The sequence below is a fragment of the Nipponia nippon genome, unplaced genomic scaffold (genome assembly GCF_047370975.1).
Source record: "Nipponia nippon isolate SJK-2023a ecotype South Korea unplaced genomic scaffold, ASM4737097v1 scaffold_23, whole genome shotgun sequence".
In the NCBI taxonomy this organism is placed as follows: Eukaryota; Metazoa; Chordata; class Aves; order Pelecaniformes; family Threskiornithidae; genus Nipponia; species Nipponia nippon.
In genome coordinates, this window is record NW_028262340.1 from 164,786 (window position 1) to 185,000 (window position 20,215).

The 20,215-nt window shown below is 44.1% G+C and overlaps 1 protein-coding gene across 4 annotated transcripts in view; it reads left to right on the plus strand.

Annotated features, from left to right (window-relative positions):
* Positions 1-1,347: 1,347 nt before the first annotated feature.
* KDM1A (lysine demethylase 1A) overlaps positions 1,348-20,215 on the plus strand; it is a 50,688-nt gene continuing 31,820 nt past the window's right edge. For 2 of the 4 annotated variants that reach the window (XM_087760501.1, XM_087760504.1), the window contains exons 1-5: positions 2,876-3,228; positions 7,579-7,744; positions 12,785-12,844; positions 16,532-16,665; positions 20,032-20,110. In XM_087760501.1, the coding sequence (XP_087616627.1) occupies positions 2,944-3,228; positions 7,579-7,744; positions 12,785-12,844; positions 16,532-16,665; positions 20,032-20,110 (724 nt within the window). In that variant the 5' untranslated portion in view covers positions 2,876-2,943. Of the gene's footprint in view, positions 1,563-2,875; positions 3,229-7,578; positions 7,745-12,784; positions 12,845-16,531; positions 16,666-20,031; positions 20,111-20,215 lie in introns of those variants that run through there. The other 2 variants (XM_087760503.1, XM_087760502.1) reach the window with 2 other exon arrangements.

Below are 20,215 nucleotides of genomic sequence, written 5' to 3' on the forward strand. Positions count from 1 at the left end.
AGGATGTTACGGAGAGTCAGAACAGGACCCACGTGTCGGAGAAAGTTGCTAATTCTCTGTTCTTCTCCCTTTTGCCTGTGAGTGGAAAGGTTAATAGCTTTTCCACACCTCAGTTCCTCCATTTCTGTCGTCCTTTGCCCAAATTTTTTGTGCATATGGAAGTGTCCAGTTGCTCAGACAGTGTATCAGAGCCAAGCTTTCATTCTGATGCGCTTTGTCCTCCACTCCATGGAGGGTTCTCCATTAATACGAATCCAGCTGAAATGGCAGTGTTGGAATACTTAGAAAATATTCCTGGTCGTTGTTCTGCCCAAGACCTGGTTTGTTCATATAGGTTAGTGAAGGACAAAGTGAATAATTGCAGAGGTGGCTTCTGCATTGATTAGCTCGGATTTTTCTGATGAAAGGTGGAATTAAATTGACTTTTGTTGAAATAAAGATAAAACTTAAATAAACTTTGTATGTGCCATACAAATGTTTTGGACCAGACTGAATGCACATACTTCATATAAAAATCAGGTTTTATATCTGCAGTAAATTAAAAAGTTGTGCTCAGCTCTGTACAAAGAGAGAAGTTGTCGAAGCAAATTCTCGTTGTTTCAGATGTCAGAGTATTCTCAGAGACTTTCCTGTTAGCTTAATTTTGCTTTTCTGATCATAGGGAAAAATGCCTTATAAGATGATGGGCATGATGATGTCTCAGGTGCAACAAGATACAAGATGTTGCTGGAAGCCCTTTGAATGCCTTATTCTAATTGTGTTTATACCCTAGCGAATAGGAAGCTGAACTATAGATATGGACTTAGGAGACAGTTTTACAAATATGGGGAGCCTATATTTGTCATGTTAACTGTGTTTAATAAATGGCCCTTAAAAATAAAAGAATTGACTTGAATCTGTCAATTCAGAAGAGGAAATAAATGTGTCAAGTTTTGAGTTTGAGATGTTGGTTGGTGTAAACCTATGGAAAACATGTTAAATGTGCTCTCAGAAAACCATTTGTCTCACCCATTAGGTAAAACTTATACTCAAAAATGAATTTTGTGGCTATTTCAGAAATTTGGCTGAACACAAACAAAAGGAGAGTAAAGTGGGATAATGAAGGAAATGCCAGTTCCAAAGGAAGCATGAAATACTTGAAATACTTAGGCTTACAGGCGAAGATAGTGTTGTTATGGCAATTGTCTGTTGCTTCCTTTTCTTTCCTGTCACTGTTTAGAGTTGATCTCTGCAGTTCTCCCAGCTGGATTTCGTCATCTCATTCCTCTGAACAAGTGTTCAGAGTTGGTTCCAGTCTGCTCCAGTCACTTCTCAGCACTGGCACTGTTTGTCAGTGTGTGCTGTTGACATTCCTGTCCACGTACTACTGTGCAGACATCTGGAATGCATCTGCTACACATTGCAGACCTTCTACAGCCTCTAGTTGCTTCCTGTGTTCCTGAGAACGGTCAAAATCGCACCTAAATCTTTCTGTGCATCTGCTGCCTTCCCAGGTATCTAAATCCTCCTACAGTGTCTACACAGCCACATGACCAGCCGTGACAAACCAGCCTGATGACAAGGTATGTCTACCAGGATCAGCCACACATCCCTTCTAATTAATGACCAGTTTTGAGGAGAGAGGCAAGAAAATTAGCAAGAGTGGGCTTTTGTTTTCTGTTAGCTGTAGCTAATAACGTTCAACTATTCAAGGCAAGGGAACCCAGAGCAGAGCGTCTCTGGCAGTGCACTCCGCGCAGGCATCTGAGGGGCTGGTGGGCACTGATCAGCAGTGTCCTGCCCAAAGGCCGATAGCTCCAGCTTCCCATTCCCTGCCTCATCAGCTTTTTCTGGTGGTCTAAGTAGAAGCTTGAGAGAGGACATGGCGACAAAAAGTCCAGCCCAGACCTTGGAAGGAGACAGGAGGAGGAGTAAAATTGGAATGCTTTATGGAAATAGGCACGAATATCTCCCTTTCAGCAGTCCCGGCACGTTTCAGGGGACTCCATGAGTCATGCTGTGGACATAACTTACGTCCACACAGGACTGCTAGGGCCACACAGCTTCTAATTTTTCTTCGTTGCCAACGGGTCCTGCCACTTCGTGTCTGGATTCTTTGCTCTGAGGGCAGTGAGGCACTGGCACAGGTTGCCCAGCGAAGCTGTGGGTGCCCCATCGCTGGCAGTGTTCAAGGCCAGGCTGGATGGGGCCTTGAGCAACCTGCTCTGGTGGAAGGTGTCCCTGCCCAGGGCAGGGGGTTGGAACCAGATGATCTTTAACTCCTCCAACCCAAACCATTCTGTGATTGTATTCCATGATTAGATGTGTCGTCAGGGACACTGTGGAAGAGATGCGTACACAGGTAAATCTGTCTCATGGCATGAAAGTGAACCGACTTGTGTTGTTTCAGCTTGCTAACGCGATCCCGTGTTCTAATCGTCTAACAAGGCACTTGGGAGGCTTACAGGGCACAGACTGCACAACCAGCTCTGCGAGGCCCGGCAAGTAACTGGGGGCTCCCCTGGAACGTGCCCGAGAGGAAAATAAGTGGTGACCTCAAGGCAACCATTGTGCATGTAGGAACAGCGGGGGCTACAGCAGCAGGCACTGCCGGCAGCGAGACAGAGAGGGCTCTCGCGGCCTCCACCTTCGGGGGTGCTGCCACGATCCCGGGAGCTGCCGGGTGGAGGTGGTCTCTCAGCCGCTGTTCCGCCTCCGCTTCCTCGCCGGCTGAGCCGCTCTCCAGCGGGCGCTCTCCTTCCCCCCGCCGCTGGGCTCCGCTCGCCGCCCGGGAGGGCGGGGGCCCGGGCCCGCCTGCGCACGCGCGGCTGCGGCGGGCACGAGCGCCCGAGTGCGCGCGCGCCGCGGCCCGGAGGTGACGTCAGGGGCGGTGACGTCAGGAGGCGGTGCGGGCAGCCCGGCGGCGGCCTCCTTTGTGCGGGGCGGCGCGGCGCGGCCGGGGCGATGCTGTCGGGGGGGAAGAAGGCCGCGGAGGCGGCGGCGGGCGGCGAGGGCGGGCCTGAGGCGCCGGTGCCTCCGCCCGCCGCCGCGGGGGCCCTGGGCTCTTCTGCCGAGAGCGGCGGGGCTGCGGAGCGCACTCCCCGCAAGAAGGAGCCGCCGCGGGCCTCGCCCCCGGGCGGTCTGTCCGAGCCGCCGGCCGCCGGTGCCGCCCCTGCGCCCGGCGCCGAAACCACCGGCATCGCCGAGACCCCCGAGGGTCGCAGGACCAGCCGCCGCAAGCGGGCCAAAGTAGGTGTGGGGGGGCTCGGGCTACGGGCCCGGCCCCGCCGGACCCCGCCGGCCCAGAGCCGCGGCCGCAGCGCGGGTCTGGCGGGCGCCGCGGCCTCGGGCGGGCCGCGCTCCGGCCGTTGGGCTGCCGGGCCCCGCCCCTGCTCGGGGCAGCCGGCGCCGCCCGGGACGGCTCCCGGGGAAGGGGCCGGTGGGGCGGGCAGCGGGCCCGGTGCCCCCGGGACCGCTCCCTGCCTGGGGCGCTGGGCACAGCGGCCTCCCCGGCCCGGTCGGGCCTTGCCGGGCGGCGCTGGTGTGCGGGGCGCGGGCGCTGCCGCTGCCCCGGGGAGGAGAGTCCTCCTGCTGGATAAACGTGCAGGTGCGCAGGAAGCTGATGCGGGTTAAGGTCTCGCATTGTCAGGGCTCGCGTCACAGCTCGCCGTCACAGGGTCTGGGGAGAACTCGTGCGCTTTCACAGAGAGCAGTCGGCAACCGTCCTCGGAACTTTGTAGGGCTTTCTGCTCAGATACCGACCAGTAAAAAACAAAACAAAACAAAACAAAAACACCCTAGCATTGCATCTTATGCTCTGACGTTTTCACGAGCACCTTCATGTTGTTCCTGGGGGTATACGGATGCGGCTTCTCTTGAGGCCTATGTGCTTGGAGCGATGCTGGTATTGCAGGGTTATAAAGGCGATGGCCACATTCAGTCCCCTGTTCTTCAGCTTCCCTCAGTTGGTGTTGGAGAGTTGAGGCAATGCTGTGTTAAGGGTGAGACTTAGAAATGAAATCTAACGGCCGTAAATGGCTTCCAATAATTTGGGCCTGTGGCATGTAATTCTTATAGGTTATTCTGAATGTCTGAGAACATTAGGGTTTTTTTCATGGAACCTTGGAAACCTTGTTGCAGAAGACTTTGAAGATCTTGGCTGTGCCCAAAGCTGGGTGTGTTTGATATGGAAGCTGAAATTACTTTTAGGAACTCTGTGTGTTGTACTGTAGCTGTGGCATTGAATGTCTGGCTCTTCGGAGCTCTTATGTGACACGATAGCTGGACTGGGCCTTTGCGTACAGGAGCTGTTGGGTAGGTCAGTCGTGGTGCATCTTCTAAACTGAAAGAGGGTAGATGCAGATGGGCGTAAGGAAGACATTTTTTACGAGGAGGGTGATGAGACACTGGCACAGGTTGCCCAGAGAAGTTGTGGATGCTCCATCATTGGAAGTGTTCAGGGTCAGGTTGGATGGGGCTTTGAGCGACCTGCTCGAGTGAAAGATGTCCTTGCCCGTGGGAGGGGGGTTGTACTGGATGATCTTTAAAGGTTCCTTCCAGCCCAAACCGTTCTGTGATTCTGTGGTCTTCAGAAGCAGCATACCTGGGTTTTACGTGCTTTATAGCGGTCTGTTAACAAGTCGGAGTTGGTGTGCTGTCAGCGGGTTGTGTTTGGGTGATGTTTCTCTGCGTTGACAATACCTATTTGCTAAGGGCGTTCATCTCTTTTAACACAGTGTATCCCCATGATCACTTCAGGCTAGCACCAGGTTGCCTTACTGCGAATGTTTGTGGTATGAACTCAGCTGGGGAGGGCATCCAGGTTAAAAATAAACGTAGGGAAAAGCTTAGTTTTTTATTGGACTTGATCTCTGAGAGTTGTGTGAGCTCAAGGAGGATGGGAGACTTCAGAGGGCTTTAGGGCAGAAGTAGTTTGTGTTGGTTTCAAATACCTGTGATACTAGACTTAGGATGCTGTGGGATCTTTGTAACTTGCTTCAGAGTGGGAGTTCACAAAAGATCCTGGTGGTGCAACATTTGCTCAACAATGTGAAAAACTGAATGTGCTGAACAGGATGGAATGTAAATATTTGAAAGCAGATCATGGAGTGTGTGAGTGTTTTACTGAATTTAGGCTTTCCTATACACGGGCTTCCCAATGCTACTTTGAATTGTGCCCATTAATGCCCTTTCTTAATGACTGACCTACAACTGTGAAAGATTTGTCATTCCAGCTTCTCATGGTAGAAGCTGACCTGTGGGATGCTGGAGGCACACTAGCTGCTCTGGTTTTATTTTTCACATGGCTGCATATTGTGAGAAGTGCTTTTTTCCTTTCTAATAGGTGGGTAAATCAATAGCAATATACAAAGCTTTCTTACTTTGGAAAAAAGCTTGGTTTATTAAATGGTATGAGATACATCCTTTCTAGGTTATTTCTTGGGGTTTCCATGTTCCTTTAAGTTGGAGCAAGTCTTTTTAGCTGGTAATATTATTTATTTATTTTTACTGAAGAACAGAACAAAGCATACATAGAATCATAGAATCGTTTAGGTTGGAAAGATCATCAAATCCAACCGTTAACCCAGCACTGCCAAGGCCAGCACTAAACCATGGCCCTAAGCACCACATCTCCCCGTCTTTTAAATACCCCCAGGGATGGGGACTCAGCCACTGCCATGGGCAGCCAGTGCCAGGGCCTGACAGCCCTTTGGGTGAAGAAGTTTTTCCTAATATCCAACCCAAACCTGCCCTGGCGCAGCTTGAGGCCGTTCCCTCTCGTCCCATCGCTTGTTACTGGGGAGAAGAGACCGACCCTCCCCGGCTCCAGCCTCCTTTCAGGCAGTTGCAGAGAGCGATGAGGGCTCCCCTCAGCCTCCTCTTCTCCAGGCTGAGCCCCCCCAGCTCCCCCAGCCGCTCCTCCCCAGCCCTGTGCTCCAGACCCTGCCCCAGCCTCGCTGCCCTGCTCTGGCCACGCTCCAGCCCCTCCATGGCCTTCGTGGGGTGAGGGGCCCAGCGCTGAGCACAGGATTCGAGGGGCGGCCTCACCAGTGCCCAGCACAGGGGGACGATCCCTGCCCTGCTCCTGCTGGCCACACCATTCCTGATACAAGCCAGGATGCCATTAGCCCTCTTGGCCACCTGGGCACACTGCTGGCTTGTGTTCAGGCGGCTGTCGACCAGCACCCCCAGGTCCTTTCCCGCCGGGCAGCTCCCAGCCGCTCCTCCCCACGCCTGCAGCGGTGCCTGGGGTTGTTGTGCCCCAAGTGCAGGACCCGGCCCTGAGCCTTGTTGACCCTCACGCAGTGGCCTGGGCCCATGGCTCCAGCCTGTCCAGGTCCCTCTGCAGAGCCTCCCTGCCCTCCAGCAGATCAATGCTCCTGCCCAGCTGGGTGTCACCTGCAAACTGACTGAGGGGCCCCCGATCCCCTCGTCCAGATCATTGATAAAGATATTAAACAGGACCGGCCCCAACACTGAGCCCTGGGGAACAGCACTGGTGACTGGCCGCCAGCTGGATTTAACTCCATTCACCACCACTCTTTGGGCCCCGCCATCCAGCCAGTTTTTTGCCCAGCAAAGAGTATGGCCATCCAAGCCATGAGCAGCCAGTTTCTCCAGGAGAATGCTGTAGGAAATGGTGTGAAAGGCTTTACTGAAGTGCAGGTAGACAACATCCACAGCCTTTCCCTCCTCCACTAAGCGGGTCACCTTGTCATTGAAGATCAGGTTGGTCAAGCAGGACCTGCCTTTCATGAACCCATGCTGACTGGGCCCGATCCCCTGGTTGTCCCGTATGTGCCGCATGATGGCACTCAGGATGATCTGCTCCATAACCTTCCCCGGCACCGAGGTCAGGCTGACAGGCCTGTAGTTCCCCGGATCCTCCTTCTGGCCCTCCTTGTAGATAGGCATCACATTTGCAAACCTCCAGTCGACTGGGCCCTCCCCGGTGAGCCAGGACTGCGGATAAAGGATTGAAAGTGTCTTGGTGAGCACCTCCGCCAGCTCCCTTAGTGCCCTTGGGTGGATCCCATCCGGCCCCATAGACCTGTGTGTGACTAAGTGAATGGCAATAAAGGGTTTGGTTTGGTTTGGTTTTTTTCGGTCTTGTGTTTAGCCATTAGTGTGACCATCCTGGAGAGGAGGCAAATGTGATCCTCTGTACCAGAGCAAGATGAGATCTTGTGTACAGTTCTGGTCACCCATGTTTGACAGATAAATTCAAGTTGGAACATATGGATTGGACACAGCGGCAATTTGTTATCCCTGAGTTTGACAGGGAGGTGAAGGAAGGGAAGAAAACTAGAGAGGTTAAATGATGATACAACAAATACACATAAACTGGGCTCGATATGAGTAGAAAGTTCCTACTATTGGACAATAGGGTGATGAAGACTTTTTTTTTTAGTGGAGGTAAAAACACATGGAACTTGTTAAGCTGCTGAAGATTTTATAACATGGTAGCTATAATAAGACTCTGGACAAGGTAACTCAGGCCTTTGAGCTGTAAGCAGTTTTGTTGCTTGCAATGTTCATTTTAGTAGTGAGACTTACAGACGTCTTCAGTGTGTTTATCCTCTGTTCTGCTTTTTACAGGTGGAGTATAGAGAGATGGATGAGAGTCTTGCAAACCTGTCAGAAGATGAGTATTACTCGGAAGAAGAGAGAAATGCTAAAGCTGAGAAAGAGAAAAAACTACCACCACCACCTCCACCAGCTCCTGCAGAAGAAGAGAATGAAAGTGAGCCAGAGGAGCCATCTGGTGAGTAAAGAGAGACCTTCTCCTCTGACACTACTTACCTGTTTTATTGCCAGAAATTAAGCGGGGTCAGGTGCAGCATCATGAATCCTGTGTCTGGTTTTGAATGATTGTTCTACAGTGTTTTGTTTGCTGGCCCCATATGTGGAAGGAGGGGAAAAAACACAGAAGAGCAGCCTGATAAAGATGAGAATATGCATGAACTAATTCCAAACTAAGCCAAACCTCTCATACTGTAGATTCTCATGATCCTTTTTGACTTGTCTGTGGAAGCTCATTGACCAGAATAGCCTCTTTGGCTTAGCCTCTTTTGACTTAGCTGCCACACCTGCTCGTGTACCAACATTCACTTATTCCTCTGAGAGAAAAGAGGTTAGATTTACTGGGGGGGTTGCTATGCAGGAGAACAGATTTAATCTACAATGATTTCTGTGGCTTTAAACTATGACTCTCATCTTAAGTTCTGGTTGGATACTGTTTGCTTAAACTTCAGTGCTTTCCTCATTACCTTTGACAGAGTTGTAAAGCTTCACTTTACATTGCAAAGTTTTTCGGTCAGTCTTGTTCAGGAAGCAGCTTTTGAAATTTACGGTATTAGCAGTGCCCTATTTATTCTTTACCTCTGTTGTGTTTACAGCTACCACCATTAGTTAGGTCTGGTGTTGGTGTACTACTCTGTCTGCAAAATCATGCTTTTGCAAAGTTCATCTGCCAGAGAGATTTCATGATATGATGTGTGTGCTAGTTGGTTTTAGGCAATAGCTGAAATCTAGTAGTTGAACTTTTGCTGGTTCATCACTGATGTGAATAACTGTTAGTCTTCAGTTCTACTGCTCTTAATTGGCTTCTTTTTGGCTGGCAGATTTGAGAATGTAGACAATAGGACAGATGTGAGTTTGGGGATACTTACCTTCAGTTTCAGAAAATATATTAAAAGCCACAGTTGTGTTTTATGTCTTAGGATTTGCCCCTGTAATCTCTCCTCAGTTGTGGCTGTTGGCTCCTGGCTTGATACAGAAATACTGTAGCTCATATGCTTGACTGAAATATTTGCAGTGATAAAAATCCTCCCCACCCCTAGCTGTAGCTGATCTGTCAAAAATGGAATTTTAATAGGTGTAATTAAGCAAGTATCTTAAGTTTACTATTTAATTTAGCTTAGACTTCAGATTAATCCTTGAGACCCAATATAAATACACTTTTGATATTTCTCAGGTGCCATTTTGTGCCTCTAAGAATGATTGTTGAAATCAGTTTGAGGTATAATCAGTGAAGTACAGTGTTTTATCCCATGAAGGAAGAAATGTGGAAGATAGGCAGTGATAGACTCATGCTATTCCATACACACAACAGTCTGTTAAGCAGTTATTCTGCAAGCACTATATTTAGTCATCTAAATACAACGGATTCTAAAACAGGCTATGTCTAGCTGCCTAGAAATAAGTAGATTTCAGGTCATCATATCTTTTCTCCATTCCTAGAAATCCTGTGATATGCATGAAGCAGTTATGTAAGAAGACGACAAATTCTCAGTTGTCATTCCATAGCTAATCTTGCTGTATTTTTAAAGGCTTCTGAAACTATATACATTGGTGGATCTCTCTATCTTTGTCTTTACTAATGCAGGCATCAAGAGCATCAGGTCATCTTATGCTGGCTGTTAAAGTGCATTGAAACTTCTAATTCAAACAACTGTTAGCAGGAAGAGGCGTGGAGTCTGCTGTATATAGAAGTGATGTTTATGATTGAGGTTTCTTTCTCTGTCATTTCTTTGAAGCGAAAATATAAGTGTTCAATAAGAAATATTAAATAGGACAGTAATACTAGAGCAGGATTGCATATTGAAAATTTAACAAAATACAAAAAGTTAGCTTTTGCATTACTGTTAATTTATTCTCATTGCAGACCTTAATAATTTCCTTTGTATGTTTAAAGCCTGCAAAAACATAGGTAATGCAGTGGAGGTGTAAAGCCGTCATGTTATAGGTTATGACCTTTTGTGTTGAAAAGCCTAATTGTGCAAACTTAAAAATATAATAGTGACAGTAGCTGGTATTTCATTAGTCTGTCCTCACAGACAGTTTACAGTAGAAGGAGGTTATTAAGTATCACGCTTTAGGTGACAGTGAAATGCTGGTCTTATTTGGGGTGGGTTCTATTAATGTGTTCAGTTGTGGGGAATTCCAGATGTTTTGGCTATGCAGATTGTTATAGTCTGGATTTAAAAGATTTACTGCAGGTTATTGCAGAGCGTTTTTAAAAGGCATAACAGTATTTCATGGTTAAGATAATTTCCTTAAAGCATCTCTCCTCGATTTTACTTGAGAAATATTGTCTGATAGCAGAAAGCTTCCAAACTCACTTTCAGTGCTAAATGACATTTGTGTTCTTGTTTGCCAATATCCATTTTGAAATTAAGGAGCTTGCTGCTTTTGTTTTTCTTCTCTAAGGATCTTTTTTGTTTGCCCTCACAAAATTGGATTTTCATTTTTATAGCTTCCTGAAGATTTTCTTAACCAGCTCCTGTCTTTTTAGTTTTGTCAGTATTCTTACTTTGTGGTAATCTTATGTTTCTAGCTGCTGTTTTCCAAGGAAGTGTGAGACTGAATATGATCCAGATTAACTTCAAGTGAATAGTCAAACCTAGTGGTGCTCTGTCTCTGTCTTTCATCTGACTTGTCTGTTTTCCTAATTAAATGCAGTGCTCAGTGGTAATCGCGTGCTGCTATTCTTTATTTGAAGACAGTGGATGATTGTATGAAGCAGACTCCTTTGTAGACCTTCTTCCTGATTGCCGTTCAGCTCATGGTCCGTTATTCTGTTGTCTTGAGCCTTTCAGCGGATTCTACTCCTGCACATGTTGTGTTTAGCTGCAATAACTTGATGTTAACGTGAATCAGCAGTTTGCTTGCTGCTTTGTTCCTTTGCAGCTGGAACATGACTTTCTTACGGGGAAGGAGACGCAGTCTGCACTAGCAGGCCTTGTTCCCACACTTGTGTACTCCGACTAGGGAGCGTTTAGAATTGTGTCTGAGCAAGCAGTAATAGTGATGCTTTTTTTTGACCTAACATTGAAAATGGTTTAGCTGTTATTAACAGAAGAGGAGAATATTGGTGTCTTTTTGTAAGTAAACCGAGGGCAATTTTGTCCCCTCTACTCATTGTCAGTGCTAATTCAGAGATAATGAATGCCACAGGCTGATGTCAGCATCTTTTCGATTTCTTAACTTATGGAAGGCACAAGTGTAACTTTTCCTGCAAATTAATGGCCTATGCTGGAGTGTAAATATTAATGTTGAGTTGTGTTAGTCTCTCCCAGAATGGAAGCAGGTCTTATAATGTTCCCAGCAAAATAAAGTACTTGCAGTGTAGGTGAAGTGAGGAATTTTCTCTTGCTATTGCAGATACATTAGTTCATAGAATCCTGACTTTGGGACTTCTGAGGCCTGTCAAAATACAATTATTTGTCACGGTCTCTCTTGTGAGTTTTTGAACTTCCCTGCTGGTAGACTGATCGTATAAAAGTACTGACTGTTGCTCCTCTACTGTAGCTGAGTGCAAATGTCTTTCTTGTTTCAGTTCCTATTTTATTTATCTGCAGATGTGTAATGTTACAGCATTCCAGATGTTAATCCAAGTTATTGAAGTATGAAAACATTTGGTTCACTTTCTGTGTCTTGCTTTAGGGGCTAAATTTGTAGTTCAGATGAAATTCTTTTAAGTTAGTGTATCCACTAAGAGCTTCAAATTACATTCTGGGAAAATTGTCCACCCAATCCCAAACTCTAAAGAGTAATCCTAACAATTGTGTGTTCAGCCTCAGGTTAGACCTTACTCTTGCCTGTTTGGAGATGACACCTTGAGCAGTTGTGCTCTAGGAAGCGACCGTTCCATTTGCTACCTTGATCTCAGCAGTTTGTTTCAGTGAGGGTTTGTTTGGACTTGAGAAAACACCCAATTTGCTGACTATTAAAGCACTTGGTTTGAAGGAGCCTTGGTACAGGAGCAGCCAGCCGAACAGTGCTCGGCCGTCTCCGTAGTGGTCCATGGCTTCCCGCTCTCTGGAGGTGACAAGACTTTAGGCAAACATCTGAGTATGGAAGAATATTGCTTACGAGCTGAACTTGGAGCTAGCGTCTCCCGTGAAGAAGGGCAGCGTGTGAGGTGGCCTGTATTAGCTTTGTTCCTGCAGGCGTTGCAGCTGCACTCATCTCTGTTCCAGAAATGCTCTGTTCCTGGTTGTGTTGTAGTCCTGTCAAGGCTGCTCTTTAGGACTTACATGCAGGCTGAGGTGATTTTGAGACTTATTCAGATCTTTCAGATGAGTGCTTTGCCTTTCCTTGTGTTTCCAGCCCTGGATATGTTGAAAGACCGATGTCTTTCAGTGCTGGGTATTGATCGCATTACTGATCAATGGTATTGACATGTACTTGGCTTCAAAGGCGGTCTTAGTGTGTTAGAACATTGTTGGTGTATCAAGGGCGCTGAAGCCAAAATAAGTGGTCTGAGCCTTTCAAAAAAAGTTCCGTCATCAAGCTTCAAGGAAGGGTTTATGGCAAAAAAAAAGAACAGGCTCTCTTGAAAGTAAGAGGCTTTTCAGAATGGTTCAAACTATCGCCTTGCGTATGGGGAGACTCGGGAGTACCAAGGGCAAGATTATCAAATTCTTGTGGTTTGAGATCCGTAGAATCTGATGGTATCCATCCACCAGATCTTGGCAGTAAGAAATGTAATCTTATTATTCAAATCCTAGCCATTAATGACGTTGACCATAAGTATTTAGCCACCAGGAATGCTACATATTGTGTACTTCTTTATTTCCCATAAAGTCTGATGTAAAGCGTTCCAGTAACACGGATAACACTTTAGAAGACCGCAGGGTTTGGTGCCCTGAACCTAGGTTCCAGAGGATGGGATTCTCAGAAAATGGGTTTAGTTAGTTGGTGACATTTAATACCTAAAACGCCAACTGCCGGGCCTTTATGTCCAGTATGGTTTAACTTATGGAGTAAGGTCCCTGAGTTCTCCTCTTTCCTTCCACAGGGCAAGCAGGAGGACTTCAAGACGACAATTCTGGAGGGTATGGAGACGGCCAAGCATCAGGTGAGGGTGGCGTTTGATGCTTGCCACTTAGTAGCAAGAGCCGCCAAGTTAGGGATTGATGCTTGCAAGTGCGCATGGGTGTGGTTGTCCAGAACTTAGCAAGAGATACAGGAGTTGTTTACCCACCTGTTAAAAAAGCGAGGGGTATTTTCAAATTTCAGTTGAGGTCTGTACCGACTGCGGAAAAGGACGCTAAGCTATGTTGAAATGCCTCAGGCCGATCTCTCATCCCTCCACTCCTCTCCATGTTTAGAGGAGTCCAAATGTGCAAAAAGATACTTCTTACCTAGCCAGTTTCTATGACACAGAAAGCCCTGGGCTTCAGCACAGTAGACCTTTTTTCTAATTTGCTGAAGAAACATAGCGTGGAGTACCTTTTTGCTCCTTTGTTTTTGTTTTTTCTTTTGAAAGGGTTTGTGTTTGAGCTGTGTGCCAGTGGTTAGCCCAGGAGATTTATCTGTTGGGGAGATTCATAGTCTGCTTCTCAATGGACTGGATTGTGAATTGCATTCGCCATTTGACCTAAGTACTGATGCTAGCAGTATGCACTTATTGCTTAATTCACAGAATTGGTGTCTTTACTCTTAAGTCCTTAGAGTGCTACTGAAAATCTTTCTCCAACTCTGCCACTTTCGCTCTCACTTGAGGATTGAGGATTAGGGTTTTAAGCAAAGGAGTCGAAGGCTCCAGAATCTATTCTGTACCTCTAAGTTGCTCTTTTTGAAGCAGATATAACTTCAAGATATTCATCTGAGAGTGCTTCCTTGCTGTTCTAAGTAAAGGAGCCTAGTTATGTTTTGGATCTTACCACTTGCACAGAGTTTCTGACTATTAAAGATTGTGGGCTTAAGGATGCATTGCCTATTTGATTTTTAGGCAGGCATTGTCTGTTTGGAAATTCTGCATATTTTGCATTTTATATATATGCTGAGGTTATGCTTTAGCAATTGTCTGATTCAGCAGCCAAATAACTTTCCTTCACCTGCAGATGTTTCAGTAAGTCTTTAAATGAGCAGCATCCCTCAAGATTTCTTCTGTGGGGAAGAAGATAATCAAAACTTCAGCACATTAGTTGCTGATGCTGAATGTCAGGAAGTGGCAAGTGTGTGTGCGAACCTGTGTGAGGAGGAGATGAGAATCCAGTCGAGGCAGAGCCATTCCTACAGTCGTTAAAGAGTTGCCTGCCCCAGGGAAGTGTGTGCGGTTCTGAATGGTACTCCCTTTAATGTGTTGCTTTGATGAAACATAAGCAGTAAGGGTGTGGGACGGGGGGATTTAATCAGCCTGAAATTGATTTAACTTTGAGCTGTGTAGTTGCAAAAGTAAATTCGAGGACATTTAGTTCATATAAGATCTGCCAGTGGTTCGGCCAAACAAAATGGTATCTTCACTAATAATAGCTAGACTTATTCTAAATTCTGGTGTCAAACCCTGTTGTGGTTGGTTTATTTTTCTAAATACCAGTGCTCACCTGGAGCTATTCTGATATTTTAGTTTTAAAGTTCAGGTATTGCCATAAAAGACATGTGGCCTTAAAAAAAACAACAACAAACCACCCCCGTACTGGAGTTCTTTCCAAGGCTGTTAGGAGCACCAGTTTCTCTGGCTTCTCAATTTGAAGAAATAAATGGCAAAGATTTTTAAGAAACTGGTGAGTTGCCTTAAATCCACGTGTCTGAGAGTTTTCTGGTAGTTGATCACTGCATGACAGTCAACGCTTTTTAGCAAATATCTGGAGAAGGCACACTCCTTTTAGCATAAGGCTGTAAGAGGGAGTCAGGTTCAGCATTTCAAATCTTTGTTTAACTGGCCATTCTCTGAAAATTGTACTGCTGAGCTTTTTGTTAACACTTGATGATCCAGAACCTTAATTAAGATTTGTTAACATTAATAAAGTATCAGAGAATTGGTAACTTTGGTTTGATTTACATGCAGTTTTACGGAGTTCATAGTTTAGCATATGCATTCATATGTAGGTGTTTGCACAGTTGGTCCAGCGTTAGACTGAAGGACAACAAAAGGGCTGGGGGATGTTTATTACTGGAGAAGCTGAGGTTCTAGCAGAGCTATGGGTTTCTGTTCCATAGCTGACTGAGTGTCAAGAAATGTTGCGAGTGTGTCAGCTTTTAACTTCATTTTACCTTCTTGCAGTGCGCTGTAGCCTCTGTTACTCATTTCTTCTTGTTGTAAAATTCCTGTAAATGATGATACAGTTTTCTTTACTTTGAATCATCATACAGTTAGATCTTCTAATCTTTGCTTATGAATGAATTTTGCTAGCTTCACGACCGTTTCCTTGCTTAAATTTTTTTCTTCACCTTTGGGATATAAAAATGCTTGGCAGTTAAAGGTGTGTGTGGTTGCACCAGAACTGAAAGAAGAGAATTCCTCTCCCCAATACGGTGACGTGTGTACGTCTGCACATGAACTTCAAACTTCTCAACAGTTGTCTTGGTTAGTGTAACACACTGCAAGCTTATATTTTCTTTGATATTTATTATAATCTTTTGAGCAAGTCCAGTTTCAGCAAATGATCTCAATCTTACTGCATTACTTGTGAGTTTTTTCCCCTTGGGATGTACTGGCTTATGTATTTCCAGAACAAATGTCCTCCTCTGTCTGGCCTGATGTCAAGTTACTTCCTAGGACATAAGAGATTTATGTTGTTCTTGCTGTATTTCACATATCAGTATTTCATTTTGCTCGCTGTGCCTGCAAGATTCACTTTCTGCACTCTACGTGTGTTGTAGCCCTTACGCAGCTGTGTCTTAGTTTGTAACTTTATTATATATAGTATAACATTCAAATGAGATTGAGGAATGTAGGGTACGTAACTGTTACTTCCTTGCCAGTTTTTGAATTGATAGAAGTACAGGTGCCTTTATGAATGACGTCTTTCCATAGAGAAAATGTCTCCTGTATATGTTCAACATTAGCCTTTCACATGTGGAGCATTTAAAAGGAGAAGTCAGGAATTTGTAGTTGTTGACTATAGGCAGCACTTGGGGAGGGGACACAGGAAAAGCGTAAGTAGGATTGTATTTCATTGCACTGCCTGTTGCGAATGCATAAAATACACAAAGGAGAGGTTAAGATGGTTTCCTCCAGCTTGAGGAGTTCAGTGCAAATGAAGCCTTGGGAAGCAGGGAGAGGAGACTGTAGGCATTGTGCCTGTATCTTACAGATCTTCTGGCTCTGAACGGGTTCCAAAATGTTTTTCATATTATGGTAGAAACTGGAAACCACACAGATGAAGGACAGCATCTAAAGCAGTTATGTTTCATTGATATTATACTATATATATACACATTTATATATAATATATTTTATATATATTATATATATTATATTATATATATTATATTGATATGTGCCCCTGCCACCCTTATTTTTCAGGGTTTTTTTGTTTGTTTGTTTGGGTTATTGGTTTTTGGTTTTGTTCTTTTTTTTTTTTCCCCCTGTAGTATAGCTTTTTCATTAACCCTAGATGATACCTGTAATTAGAAGAACTGTTGACTTGGGAACCTGCATGTCTTGCAGAAATAAATAAAAGGACTAAATGAAAGCATGACATGAAATTGGCCACCGTATCAAGGCTAGATGCACTGGCTAGGAAGGGTAGTGTAAAAATACTTACTTAGCAGTTCCTTTTGCAGTGCCTGTAGACAACTTGTCTTTTTATTGTAGGTGTGGAGGGTGCAGCTTTCCAGAGTAGACTTCCACATGACCGTATGACATCTCAAGAAGCTGCCTGCTTCCCTGATATAATCAGTGGGCCACAGCAGACTCAGAAGGTGTTTCTGTACATCAGGAACCGCACCGTAAGTTTATTGTAAAAGTATTGTTGAAAAAAAGGGTAGGACATTTGTGTACCTTGCAAAGACTTCGTAGCAGTTACCGTGTCTAACAGTTGGTAGATTTTTTTTTTTGTTTTGAGATGGTGGGGGTTCATTTCTGGCATCCGATCATGCTCTAAGTTGCTACGGAAGGTGTTATCCAGTTCTTGATTGAGGCAACCTGTGAGGCAGCATAAAGAATCTGTAGTATATTTACAATATCGAAAACAATATCGAATAACAACCATCAAAACTACATGATTCAGCTAATACAGCTTTTAAAAAGTAAACAAACAGAAAGCTGGTGCAAATGTTCTATTACTTGATCTCAGCTTAAAGAAGTCTGTAGAATACTTGAACAATATTCAATCAAATACATTGTTGCTTAGAATAAGGAAAACCTCTCAGCTTTTATTTTTTTACTTTGCTTAGCATTCAGTTTCTGTAATACTGAGACATCAAGCCACTCATATGGCTTATTCTCAGAAGAGAATAGTTACTTTGGCAGCTTTGATTTAATAAAAAAAAATTGTAACATTGAAGAAATGAAACTCTGCTTCTGAATGTTTGTAGCATTTCTGCCCAATTCAAAACTTGCATACAACTTAAAATATAGAAAGAAGGGGCAATATTCAAATAATTCATTGGGGAGTTCATTCACTTGAGTTCAGGCAAGCATGCCTGAAGTTTAAACCTTAATAAAACTTAAACAGTAGTATTGTGTTTTGCAGATGATGCTTTTAAATTGTGACAGTACTTTTAGGTTCCTCAGCACACAAACAGGGTTCAGGGCTTTCTCCTGTCCTTAGAAAAGAGTGTTTTAGAAAACATAAGTCATGTTAGAAAGATTAACAGTAGGAAAGCAAGAAATATGTTGAAAATTCCTTTGTTACCCTAGTTAAGAGAGAAAACATCTTATGCACCATTCAGTTTTTTTCACAGACTTAAGATGATCAAGGGGCATCACAGTGTATTAACCATGGTAGCACCCAATGCTTAATAACTTTAAAGAAGTTATTTGAAATTCATGCACGGTGTACCTCTTCATGCTAAGAGGAATCTCCCTCTAATTAACCTAAGTTGTAGCTTTTGGGAAGTCATGAGATGCATAAAAACAGACCAACGCAAGCCAAAAAGTTTGAAAAACAGTTTGCTCAAAACATATAGTGAGTAATCCTTTTACAGACACATTAGAAGCAGAAGAGCCTTCCACTGAAATTAATAAATGACTGGGATTTAAAGGAATGCTTGGAAGGGGTACTTGCAGGGCTGCACTAGAAAAGCTGCATTTTTGGTCTTCAGTCCCTATTTGCTATGGAAGAATTTAGAGAAGTTCCTAGGCAGGAATCCCTTTTCCAGGAAGACTTGTGGGAGGATCTCCTCTGGTCAGGATAGCAGAGGCTTTAGAACAGCAGATGAAGCAAATGGCAATATAAACCCAGTGCTCCGCAGAGCTCTGGAAGAGTTGTGAATGGCAGTGTGCGTCCTCTTGCTTATGGCTGGCACAGTACCAAGGGATTTGAAAATATTGAAGAGGGCGTGAACACCCAGAGTTCCCAGAGGTTAGAGGAGTTAGACTAGCAAGTCTGATGTTTCCAGTTTGCCTGGTAACAAACGGAATCAAGAATGGAATGAATGACCTGGTAAGTAAAAACGTATTTTGGAAGGCTCACAGTAGCTTTTGTAATGGGAAGTCATCCTTTAAAATCCATCTGAGTTCTTTGAAGGACTCATGAGAAAGTGAACAAAGGAGATCCGCTTCATGTGATCTCCTACATGAATCCCCCCACCCCAAAACAAAACAAAAAAAAACCAATGAGGAGGAAAAAAAACCCAAACCAGTAAAAGCTCTTGCTAAATTACTCTTGGTTAAAGCAAATCATGAACGTTCACCAAGCAGAATGTAGGATAAAGGATCTGTTGTGGCAGTGCAGGGCAGTTGTGGTTTGAAGCCTTTAAAATCTGTGAAGGCCTGCACTGTTCTGTGTATTCATAGAGGGTCTAAAAATCAGAATTTGTAAAGAAATGGTCCTTTGCTGCACATACTAAGTTACTTTAGTAAAATGAGGACTACAAAAACTACAAAAGATGAAGACTCTTATGAGTATCTGGGTGATTACATAGCAGATGAAATTTATTTTAAATAGAAGTAAAATAATGTGAATAATGGAAGTAATTGTATATATACATACACAGAGATTTATGTATAAAACATAGATTATGGGCTTTGCACTCTTCCAGCTGAGAATGGAATCTTAGCATTACAGTACGTAGTACTACGAAATGGTTAGTTCCACGCTCCGAAATGATCAGAAAGAAGATAGTTAAAAATTACTTGGAAAACAAGTAGAAGAAAGTACCGTGCTAAAGATGAAATTTGCCTCAAAATGGTCTCCCAAATTATATGGAAATTCTTTCTTAATCTTTCCTATTCATTATACTTGTACGATTTCCACTTTAATTTGGTATCTGTGAGGAGCTGTAAAGTTCAGTAGTGCAATTGTAGAGAAATACCCAAAGAAATTACTAATTCTGGAATGTAAAATGGTGTGGAGATGCTATGTATGACCTAGATCTAGGCATTGAAACGTAAAATGTTATTTATTAACTGTTGCCAACCATGCCATGAAGAAGGAGTTCTGTTGGGAAAACAGTTGTGATTCTATTATTCTGTGCTTTTTTCCTAGCATGAAGTGACACAATATTTCACAGGCAGCTCCTCCTGCTTGGTTTTTGAACTGTAACTGTCCTCTAAATGTTCGTTCTTGTGTATACATGGCCAGTGTAGTCCATGGTAGCGTCTTACATCAGTGAAGATGGATTAGATGATTAAAGGTCTGAGATAAACGAACTTCATAAGATGACAATTACTTCTGTAGCTTTTACAAAAATAATGTGAAATCTGATGCTGAAGAGTCAGACGCTGGCTGATGTTGCATGCCCAATTAAAACATCACACATTACACTTGCCATGCAGGTGGAAGGAAGGCGTTATAAGCGTTCTGGAGCTTCCATTTTGTAGCTTTTGTTCTTTCAGTGTGTGTTTTCTTGTATGTGTGATTAGGGGATTGCTAACTTCATGCATTTCCACTTATTTGAAATGGTGTAGGAAGTTAAAATGGACTGTATCGCACCTTGAACACTGGAAGGTGAAGTTCAACGTGCCTTGGATAGCACTGCCAAAGTTTAACTCATTAGAGGGTTTCATCTCCTTTTTTGGTAACATCTCCTATTTGGTAACAAACATCTCCTTTTTTGGTAACATCTCCTATTTGGTAACAAACATGCCCATGGAAAACACCTCTTTTGTATTGCTTAATATAATGTGTCTTATTGTTTGTTTAAATACAGCTGCAGCTCTGGTTGGATAATCCAAAGATCCAGTTGACGTTTGAGGCAACTATCCAACAACTAGAAGCACCTTATAACAGTAAGTCAAGTCTTTTACTGCCAAAACCATGCTGTAGGTATCATTGCTCTTCTTTTTCAGTTTTGGTTGGGGAAAAGCTGTTCAGAATCAAGAGAGGACTTCAGA